The sequence below is a fragment of the Grammomys surdaster genome, unplaced genomic scaffold (genome assembly GCF_004785775.1).
Source record: "Grammomys surdaster isolate TR1022 unplaced genomic scaffold, NIH_TR_1.0 126185, whole genome shotgun sequence".
Lineage (NCBI taxonomy): Eukaryota > Metazoa > Chordata > Mammalia > Rodentia > Muridae > Grammomys > Grammomys surdaster.
Window position 1 is genome coordinate 6,531,680 of NW_021620991.1, and position 10,953 is coordinate 6,542,632.

The window sequence follows — 10,953 nt, forward strand, 5'->3', positions numbered from 1 at the left end:
GCTGTAAAGATGATAGCCACTTTCGGCTAAGAGTCGGCTCCCAACAGTGCCCTGTAAGGAAGAGTCGTTTGTTTCTATCTCCCAGGGGAGGAGGGCACACTTGGTGGAGAGACCGAGCAGGGCTGCTGTTTGCCTGCTCGGAGCCTCTTCCTTTGTCCCCCTTTCTTGGTAGTCTTGGCCTAGGGAAGAGTGAGATTTTTTTTCCAGTACTTTAAAGGGTTTTGGGGGCTGGAGAGATGCCTCAGTGGTTAAGAGCACTGGCTGCTCTTCCAGAGGTCTGAGTTCAAGTCTCAGCAACCACATGGTGGCTCCCAACCATCTATAATGGGATCTGAGTCCCTCTTCTGGTGTGTCTGAGGACAGCGACAGTGTACTCACATATATAGAATAAATAAATCTTTAGGGGGCAGGGGCATCTGAGGACTGCGGATGTGACCCATGTGACTCAGGAAGTGTTTGCCTAGTGTGTGAGGCTCTGGTTTGATCTGCAGCACTTGCCAAAAGTAGGGATGGGGCTGTCCCTGGGGGACAGGAAGGCCGTTGAGGTGACTCGTGACCCTCCAGATCAAAGGATGGTCAGGTGTCTGGTCATCAGCCTTGCTTGTTAGTGTCATGTCATCTGTACATGGAGGGCTGAGGCTTCTGGGGACTCGGAACAGAGGGATGGGCGATTTCTGTCTTTGAGACCACAGACTGCTTTCTCAGCTTATTCCTCAGAGGGCCCAAAATGAGCAGGACTAGGCGGTAGCTGAGGCAGCAGGGGTAGGCAAGTGCTGGTGTCACATCTCCTCCTTGGCTGTCACAGATTATCTTTATGTGACCTAAATCATAACCATTAGCTGAAAGTCACTTTTCCCAAGTCACACTCCAGAGAGTGTCACTAACTGATGAGTACACTGAAGTGTCACTCAGTGGAGAGCCCAGCAGGAAGCGGGCCCAGCAGCCTCTCCTTGGTCTTAAACTTAAGATGTGCGGAGCTCTCATTTGCAGCCCCTCAGGACTTTGGTTTCCCCACAGAGGCTAAAGGCAGCACTTCACTACACGGTCGGCTGTCTCTGCCAGGAGGTGGCGCTGGACAAACAGGTGCACTTCAGCAAACAGACCATTGCGGCCATCTCTGAGGTGACTTTTCGACAGTGCGGTATGAAGCCAATGCCTTTTTCTGTGGGATTTGCCTGGGGCCAGTGTGGTGGGGGCTGAGGTGTCTCACACACACACACACACACACACACACACACACACACACGCCTCCTGCCATCCCTAGCCCATGGCCACAGTCTCCCTGGTCACCTCGTGCCATATGGTTTGGATGCTGTGTGGGAAGGACTTTTAGGTAGTGACAACACCAGACATCAGCACCTTGTTTAAACTACCCTGGTGGCTGGGACACTGTCCCCATGCTTTCTTTCCCTAGGGTGTGTGACAGCTGAACCCCTGGGTAGGTGCTTGCTTCGCTTGAGAGGAAGGTGGTGTCCTCGCAAGTTATAACTTGGAGCAGAACTTAAAGGACAGTCCCTAGGGACCAAAGGGGTCCTCACAGTCAGGATAAGGCTTGAAAGACGAAGAGTGGGGGAGGGGGGTGCCAGGAAGGACAAGAAGGGGTCCGTGATCTTAAAAAGCCAGCGCTGAGCTGACTAGAAGCCAAGGCTGAAGGTGGAGATAAGCCAGCTAAAATCTATTTTTTTTTTCCTCTTTCAGAAAATTTTGCCAAAGACCTTGAAATGTTTGCCAGGTGGGTAGAGATGCTGTGTAATCTGAGGTCCACTGACATCATTGTCCGCATCTGGTGGTGTATTTCGGGGTTCTTGTTTTCTGGGGGGTTGTGGCTGATCATGATGCTGCAAAGAATTAACATCTGCTCGGAACACGTCACTTCAGACCGGCGTGGTATTTCTGAGTTTCTTGCCGGTCTCCAAGTTACCCAGCTCCCTCCTTCAGAGGTCTGAATGGCATCCCCAGGACTCTGCGCCTGTGTGGCTGTTTTAAAAACCATTTCTTGGGATGGTTTGATTGTTCAGGGTCTGGGAGCTGGGGGGTCGGTCCCTCCCTGGAAGGGGCCGCTTTGTGCCGCAGCCCTGATTGCTTGCAGGTGTGCAGAGAATGACAGACAGGGCTTTCTTCTGTATTTGGCATGAGGAAGACACTCTTCCTGGGACGTGGGGGAGGCGTGCTTCCCGAGCTCTTACAGGTGATTTATGTCTTCTCTTCAATTAGCACCTCAGGTCATTGGAAAGGATTGCTTTCCTGCAGCCGTTGGCAAGACTGAGGCCCCTGCCCTCTGCAGCTGCTGCCTCATGGCGGCCCTCTGCGTTCTGTTTTGGGGATGGATATTTCAACACAGTGCAGTAGTGTGTTCTCGGGGCTCCGAACCGTCCCTAACAACTGCTCAGCATCGTCAGCGTAGCCCAGAGGGATACGGCAGGGTAGTGGGATGCTGACAGCTGCCTCAGCTGCTGCTCATTCGTGCCCACCCCTCGGTGCCATGGAGCGACTACAGCTGCCATCACTTCCCTCTCTGTGTTAGCTGTGGAAGTCAGTGAACTTTTTTAAAAATGCCTTTGTGTAGTTCCAGCAGTAAGCTGGGTGTGGTGGGGACATGCCTGTAGTCTTGGTGCTTGTGAAGTTGAGGCAGGAGGATCACAACTTCAAGATTGGTCTAGGCTACATAGTGAGGTTTTGCTAATTAATAAATAAATAAATATCCAGAAACTGGGAGTGGAGAGGTTGCTCAGTGGTTGGAGCACTCCTCCTTGCAGAGGACCTGAGTTCAGCTGCCCACGACTCCAGTTCCCAGGGATCCAACACCCTCTTCTGACTTCCTCAGGCACTAGACACAAAATGTGCTAAAGAGGCATACATGCATGCAAGACACACATACACATACAAATAAAATTTTAAAGAAAACCAGAAACTCTTGAGTTTGTGTGGTTCAGTGACAGACCTATGGTTAGCATGAAAGACATGACAGCCTTGGGTTAATGCCCAACACTCAAACAATGGGGACAGTAGAAATAGTTCCTGTGCTAACGTGGTAAGCTTCCAGATACACTGGGTTGTTGAGTCTAGAGTTGGGGGGCAGGCATACTGGGATTGAACCTGAGTCCTTGTGCATGGCAGTCATGTGTCCCACCACTGAGCTACAGAGCCCGTGTCTTCTGACCCAGCTCTCCCTCCTTCCTTTACAATCTGAAACTAGCTCTCACTAAAATACCCAGAGTAGTTCTGAATGTGTGATCCTCCGGCCTCAGCCTCCCAAGTAGCCATTTTCCAAACCTGAGAGAGGCCTCTCCATTGTATAGGAAGTCTTTCTGCCTTCTGTACGTGATGCCATCTGCCTCGGCCTTGGCTTCCTGAGAGCCCGAGCTGGGATGGGGAGGGGGTCTGAGGAGGCCCCAGTTCCAGTTTCAAGTGTGATTTTTAAATTTTTTTTTGCGGGAGGTGTTGGAAAGTGAGTTTGAGGCAGTACCTTGCTGTATAGCCTCTGCTTCCCAAGTGCCGGGATTACAGGGCTGGGTCACCGGGCCCCTCCCTGGTACAGCGGTGCTAGTCTCAGTGGAAGATTTCCATGCCTAGCTTGGTCCTGAAGCTCTTCCCCAAGGCTGAGGTACAGAAGATCTAAAATCTTCTCTCACCCCTCCCCAAGGACAAAGACCGTCCCTTAAAGGGAATCTGTTTCCTCTGACAGCTCCTTGCAGCTCCTCACTGCAGACTAATCCTTACTGTGAAGAAGCTACTTAGGCCAACAGGAGGACCAAAGCCTAGGCCAGCCTGGGCTGTGTAACAAAATCCTGTCTCAAAGGAAACAGTGTAGGCTTCAAGGGAGACAGGGCAGGTGAATCTCCCTGAGAACTAACTCGAGTTCCAGGTTAACCCAGGCTGTCTTAAAAAAAATCTTCCTTTGTCTGAATTTTGTATTTGATTTCATGATATTCCAGTTCACTTTCATAACAGTATTTTGAAGTTTATCATTGAACAGAATTGGTATTCGCAAGGTCACCTTTGTTTATTCAGACTTAGGCTTCTCACAAGCTCTTCACTTGTTTCAAGTCAACCCTGAGGTAGTCTTTGTGGGATGGGCCGTAGCTTGCTGGCGGAAAGCTTGTCCCGTCGCCAGTACTGCTAAATAATGGTTTTTGTAGCTTGATGTGGCGGTCTAATCGGTGTTTATAACACCATTCCTATGGGGAAATACGCTTAAATTCAAAATCAGCCCACTGCAAACTGGGAACTCTCTCCCAGTCTAAACTAGGAATTTAATATTTAGCATGGGCATCTCCAGAGTTTTTTATTTATTAGTTTTTATTTACTTATTCAGGGTTAGGGTTAGGGTCACATATGCTGGTCTCAAACACGACGGTATCTGAATATGACTTCCCAAGTGCTGGGATCACAGGTGCACCACCACGCCTGGTTTGTATGGTGCTGGGGATTGAACCCAGTGCTTCCTGCATGCTAAGAAAGCCGGCTTCCTACTGAGCTGCAGCCTACACCCTTAGCCCGAGTAGGTTGGGTTGTTTTTTTTTTTTTGGTTTTTCGAGACATAGTTTCTCTGTATAGCCCTGGCTGTCCTGGAACTCACTCTGTAGACCAGGCTGGCCTCCAACTCAGAAATCCGCCTGCCTCTGCCTCCCAAGTGCTGGGATTACAGGCGTGCGCCACCACCGCCTGGCGTAGGTTGGTTTCTAAAGTTATTTTTATTTATTTGTTTAATTTTTGGTTTTTCAAGACAAGGTTTCTCTGTGTAGCCTTGGCTGTCTTTGAACTCACTCTGTAGACCAGGCTGGCCTCAAACTCACAGATCTGCCTGACTCTGTCTCCTGGGTGCTGAGATTAAAGGTATGCACCACCACCACCACCACCATGTGGTTTTTGGAATAGTTTTTAAATTTGAATCTTTTATTTTCTGAGACAAAGCTCTTACCGTATAGCCCTGACTGGCCTGGAACTCACCGTGTAAGTCAGACTGGCCTTCCACTCATAGAAATTCACCTGCCTCCGCCTCTGAGATGTTGGATCGAGGCATATGTTACCGTACTCAGCCTTGAAATCTTTTTATTCAGAATGTTATGTGATGATTCAGGTTGAAAACATTAACTGGTCCTGCAGAGGACCCACATTCAATTCCCAGCACAACCGTCTGTAACCCCAGTTCCAGAGGGTCCGACGCCCTCTCCTGGCCTCCATGGGTACTGCATGCACCTGGTGCCTGTACACGCATACAAGCAGAATGCTCACACAGTCTACCCAACAGTCCTTCCCCCGTCCTGGGGAGTAGGTTGGCAGAGTTGGGGCTTGACTGCAGGGAGTGTCTGCTATTCATAGCAATGGCCGGTGTGCCGGTCCCTGCTCCTGCAGCTAGGACGGCCAGGACATTAAAATCTGACACAGATACCGGATATTGGCTGAAAGGTGGAGGAGGGCACCGACTTGCTGTTGCCCAGTGGGCAGCTGGGCTTCGCTGTCCTCTGTGGGGCAGGTGTCTTGGCTTGTCACCTCACTCATTCCGCTGGGGTTGCTGCCTGATGCTTTCCGTCTGCAGAGATGGACCACTGAGGCACCTTTGCTCGTCGGAAGCTCAACCATGAACTTATATTTCAACCAAACTTTAATACCAAATGTTTTGTGACCTGCTTCTGCCCTTTCTGCAGACATGCAAAAAGAAGCACAATTACCACTGAGGACGTGAAGCTCTTAGCGAGACGGAGTAATTCACTGGTGAGATGGATTTCTTCCCTCCTCCCCACCCCACCAGAATACATTATTCCCAATTAATCACTTGAAGGCTCGTGGTTATTCCTCAGGGCACCTTGAGTTAAAAACTGGAGATGTTGAACCGTTCAGACCTGCCTGCAATTTATGCTTCTCCTTTCATTATGATGGATCTTGCAAAGCCAATTTCAGATTTACTAATCAGCTCTCTTTGGATTCCATAATTTACCTTTTTTGTAATATCTCAAAATGTTGGTCCCATGATTCATTTACAGTATGATGTCACAGATTAGTCATGGGTTAGTCTCTGGGGATGGCTTCCTTGGTGTACCAATGGTACCTTTACCCTAGAGCTAGGGATTGAATTAGGGCCTTATGCATGTCAGACAAGAGGTATACCACTGGCTATTTGTCCACCCATCCGTCTGCTTATTATTTTATGTGTATGAATGTTTGACCTGCATGTATACATGTATTCCATATGCTTGCCTGGTGCCCTTGGGAGTGAGAAAATGGTCTCAGATACCCTGGACCTGGAGTTAACAGGTGGTCATGAGCCACAGTGTTGAGTGTTGGAAATCAGACCTGTGTCCTCTGCAAGAGCAATCAGTACTGTTAACCACTGAGCCATCCCTCCAGCTCCATTTCTTGTTTTGAGACAGGGTCAAGCTGAATTATACAGGCTAGCCTTGAACTTGACTTTTAGATCAGGAAGGCTTTGAACATGAGATCCTCCTCTGTGTCACCATCCTAGGACCCTGGATTACAGGTGTGCCCCCCAGGCAGGCCATACTCTCAGTTCCAATGGGCCAGGGGTGGATAGGAGGCTGCAAGGCTGGTTATGCAACATCTCAAGAGTCATTCTGACTAAGCAGTCATTTTCTAGGTGAAGACACTTGACACTTTGAGGTGCCAGGGTCACCTGGCTGTGGCTGCTAGCAGATCTGTACCACAGCGATCCTGCCTGGTCTCCACCCTTCCTGTGATCTCCCCTCCACAAGAACAGGATTTGTGTCTGTCCTGTGTCTATCCCCATTTCTCAGGTAGTCAGTGCTCAATGGATAGCTCAGTCAATGAACTTCTTTTGGAATATTGGAGAAGGTGTAAGTTATTGTGATGTCTTTTTTAGGTTTGCAAAATGCTTTATAGACATATTTAAAGACTTAAATATAGTTTTACTTTTTGTATATATATGTAGCTAAAATACATTACAGAGAAGAATGAAGAGATTGCTCAGCTTAACCTGGAACGAAAGGCCAAGAAGAAAAGAAAGTCGGACGATGAGAACAGGAACTCTAGAGAGCCCGCTGCTGACGAGCTCAGTGGTGAAAGTTAAGTCACTTGGAAAGGAAGCCTTCAGCGGGAAGCAGTGCACACCCCTGAGGGCAGTCTGAAGGGATAAGTACGATGTGTGAAAGAAAGATCCCAAGTGGGAGGCAGCTTTTCATGCTGCCTATCTCAAGTTATTCTCAGCAGAAGCTTAAAGAGCTGGGAATTCCTGCAAAGCCACGCCCATGCTTTTAGCGGGCACAGGGAAGGCTTGGCCGTCGGTGGCACCGTGACTTGGTGACTGGTAAAATGGGTTAGCAGTCAGATTTGCTGGCTGTCGGGGGGTGGGGGGTGAGCTTAGTCCTTCACTGTTTATTTCCCAGGCCAAATGCAGGTCTCTGAAGGGTAAATAAAACTGTGTTCACTGAGCTCTGGTTGCTATGGTTTCAGGCGCTCAGCCTCCCCATCACCAGTGACAAGTGGTCTTTGGGAATGAAATTTCTTACTCTTCAGAGGAGACTTCAGAAGCACGGTTTTATGTGACTTCTCTAGCAATCCTGTAATTAAGCCTTGGCTCTCCCAAGGAGAAGTTTCCGTGAAGGGAAAGTCTGGAGTGTCTCAAGGGCCCTGTCCTACTGTCCCTGTGTCCAGAAGGCTGTAAGGTGTTCAGGGCCCGCTCTTTCCCTTATGGAGTGGTAGGGGATACAGAGGGATCTCTGGGGCCAGCAGGATAGCCCATAGGGTACATCCTGTGATGGAAGAGAGGACCTCCAGAAGGTCTTTGAGAGCGGGCGTGGTTTTACTTTTGGAAGCAGCCGACTTTCAGTTGCTTTGTTTCAGTCTTGAGCCTCCCTTGGATCTTGGTGTTCTCTGGCGTCTGAGATGGGTTTTTCAGGTCTGTCTGGCTATGAGGGTGAGGTGTCCCTCATATCCCCACAATTCTGAACCTAGGACCTGTGAGGAACCAGCAGGTGGCCCAGGACTTTGTCACTGTCTTGGGAAGGAAGTGGGCTGTCAGCTGGCCAAGTCCAGGTTTCTCAGGAAGTGACTGTAATCTACACCAAGAAGGCGCCCCGCACACTTGGCCAGTCTGTCTACCTGCACTCCTAAATTTTCAAAAACAGGATCTATGACTGGGAGAGGGGCACGTGTGCGCTACAGGGACAGTGTGGGTCAGAGATCAAGTTTGTTAGGAAGCAGTATGTTCTCACACTTTCCCGTTATGTGGGTTCCAGGGTGGAACTCCAGGTCAGCAGGCTTGTGTTGCAAGTGCTGTGCTTGGTGAGCCGTCTTCCTGGCCTAGTGTCTGTCTATCTGTGTTCTAAAGAAGTGTGCAAACTGTTTGCTGACCTGGGTAGTTTGGAAAGCCCTAGACCAAGAACTCTGCTAGTGTCTGTGTCACTGAGATGCTGAGGACAGCGTCCATGTCACTGAGATGCTGAAGACAATGTCTGTGTCACCGAGATGCAAAAGGCCCTTGGTCCCTTCTCTCCTCACGTCCACATCGGTACTTCAGTGAGTCAAAGGTCTGGCCCTGGGGCCGAGGGCAGTCTGGGACACACTCTGGTTCATCCTTGCTCGTGACCTGGTGAACACGGGTGCTGGCCTGTGTCCCTGGGCTTCGCTGCCCCTGGTTTCGTTTACTCCTGGCAGATTTAGACATACTTGTTTTTAGCTCCTGGGGAGGGAGCCGAGCTAGGCACGTGCTGGGCCGAGCTGCATCCCGGCCCGCCGACTTGCTTTCACATGAGTAAGATCCCACATCAGCTCTATCCAGGCCTAATTTCATATTCTGTTAAATCACTTGGCTTTGTTCTAATGGCTTCCTGCTTGCCATAGGCACAATCACAAGGAAGCAGAAGCGCCTCAGAGCACGTGTTCTAAAATAAGAGCATACTCACTCCAAACCCAGGAAAAGTCCTGAGTCGCTAATTAAGGGGCTAAATCCAACCCCACAAATGTTTCCGTGAGAGCTGATTGCTCGGCTTGTGCGTCACCGCGGGAGTGTGGAGAGGCGTGCGAGTTTTCAGTGGACGTGTGCGGACCCCAACGCAGGTGGTGTAAGAGCTTAAAGTACCAAAGAAGAGACCCTCGTCCACAAAGCACAGATGTCAGGTCCTCCGAGGAGGATGGGTGGCCCCAGCACAAGAGGCAAGTGGCCGTCAGCCTCTGGTCTGCTGCTCCTGCTGCTCTGGGGGACCGCAGCCTCCGCTCTTCCCCTGGAGAGAGGTCCCACTGGCCAGGACAGTGTGGTGAGTAGTACATCCCCACTCTTCCACAGGCTAGCCTGCTCTCTTTGTCTCTGTAATTCTGACCACCCAGAGCGTTGCCCTGCATTTGCATGATGGTGTGTGTATGTGTGTGTTGTGTGTGTGTGTGGGGGGTGTTGTGGGGTGTGTGTCCATCCGTCCCCAGGATTCTACAATGTCCCATTGAGACCACTGGTCTCCATTTGCCCTCAATCCTCCTAGCCTGTGTCTGTCCAGGGACTCCTCTCTGCTGGCGTCTGCTTTGTCTAAGCTCTGGATTGCTTCTGGCTGTCACAGTGCCTCACCGGCTTCTGTCATTATTGGTCACACGGACTCCCAGAACCTTAATTTATATACATAGCTCTGCTTTCACTTGCTCAAATAATTCCTATCCTCTCATTCTCCATGGTGTAAATTTATAATTTCATTGAATGATTTACTTTCTCTCTTTTTTCCATTTTGAAAAAGTTCCAAGAAAGAGTACATAAAGTTGACCATTAAAAATGGATTTTTCTTTGAGATTACCAGATGAGTTTCAGATGGGTCATTTATCATCAGAATACTCCTAGAAGCTTCCCAAGGAGTTTGAAAGAAAGGCCAGACTTAACGTCTTAGTCTCTTCTGATTTCTGGACATCCAGGAGATTGTCTGAGGGTGGAAGCAGCCTAAGTGAGCCTGTGTACCCAGGGCTGCTCAGCTGTCAGTCATCTCGTAGCTAAGGACCTCCGCAAAGATTATAAGGCAGAAGTAACAACCATTTATATTTGTTTTGAGACAAGGTGTCACTGTGTATAGCCCAGGCTAGCCCAAGCTTACAGTAAGCTATCTGCCCTTGCCTCCTAGTGTTGAGGCCAAAGGCCTCTGCTACCATGGCTGACAAGATGAACATTTTTTTTTTTTTGAACTAGTCTGTTTCCCTCTGCTGAGCGGTTTCTCTAGAGTTCTTCTGACTCCGTCTTTGAGGGAATGTGGTTTGTTAAGAGCTGCTTGCTCTCTGTGAGGGAGGGAAAGGCGAGCATCTCCTAATGTTGGGTGAGTCCTTTTCTCTCTGTTATCTGCTTCTCTAAAACCCAGCAGGATGCCACAGAAGGGAGGAGGACCGGCCTTCTGACTTTCCTTGTCTGGTGGCATGAGTGGGCTTCCCAAGCCAGCTCCAGCACCCCCATCGGAGGGGGTGCCCCCTTGCTGTCTAAGCGGCAGGAAAGGCCACCCCTCCAGCAGCCCCCACACCGAGATAAAAAGCCCTGCAAGAACTTCTTCTGGAAAACCTTCTCCTCCTGCAAGTAACCCCAGCTTGGCCACCCTGTGAAATGCAACCGTGGCCTGAATAAAGAGTATCAAGCAGCACGGAGCTTTCTTCTTAAGTCAGCTTCGCTTCCCGTGTGAGAATCATTGAATTTCAGTCATGGTCGCTACCAACAATAGGCCAACTAAGGAAGTGGAAATTCAGAGAAGCCTCCAAATACAAATTTTGGTGGTTCTTGCTGGAATCCACAGAACCATTGGGCTTCCTTCCCCTCCTGGTGCTGGGAGGTGAAGAGTGTGTGTGTGTGTGTGTGTGTGTGTGTGTGTGTGTGTGTGTGTGTGTCTGTGTGTGTATCTGTCTGTGTGTCTGTGTGTGTGTGTATGTATGTATGTGTCTGTGTGTGTCTGTGTGTGTGTGTCTGTATGTATCTGTGTGTGTGTGTCTGTGTGTGTGTGTCTGTGTGTCTCTGTGTGTGTGTGT

At 49.7% G+C, this 10,953-nt stretch overlaps 2 protein-coding genes across 2 annotated transcripts in view; both read left to right on the forward strand.

Moving 5' to 3' along the window:
- The window catches only part of LOC114612914 (centromere protein S-like), an 11,006-nt gene extending 3,600 nt beyond the window's left edge, over positions 1-7,406 (forward strand). Inside the window, exons 2-5 of the mRNA XM_028758004.1 lie at positions 1,018-1,141; positions 1,699-1,732; positions 5,649-5,715; positions 6,908-7,406. Of these exons, the coding sequence (XP_028613837.1) occupies positions 1,018-1,141; positions 1,699-1,732; positions 5,649-5,715; positions 6,908-7,045 (363 nt within the window). The 3' untranslated portion in view covers positions 7,046-7,406. The remainder of the gene's footprint in view (positions 1-1,017; positions 1,142-1,698; positions 1,733-5,648; positions 5,716-6,907) is intronic.
- Positions 7,407-8,292: 886 nt separating this feature from the next.
- LOC114612915 (cortistatin-like) lies at positions 8,293-10,595 on the forward strand. Its single transcript, XM_028758005.1, has 2 exons — positions 8,293-9,230; positions 10,302-10,595. The coding sequence occupies exons 1-2, from the start codon at positions 9,087-9,089 to the stop codon at positions 10,512-10,514; spliced, it is 357 nt and encodes a 118-aa protein (XP_028613838.1). The 5' UTR covers positions 8,293-9,086; the 3' UTR covers positions 10,515-10,595.
- Positions 10,596-10,953: the final 358 nt, after the last annotated feature.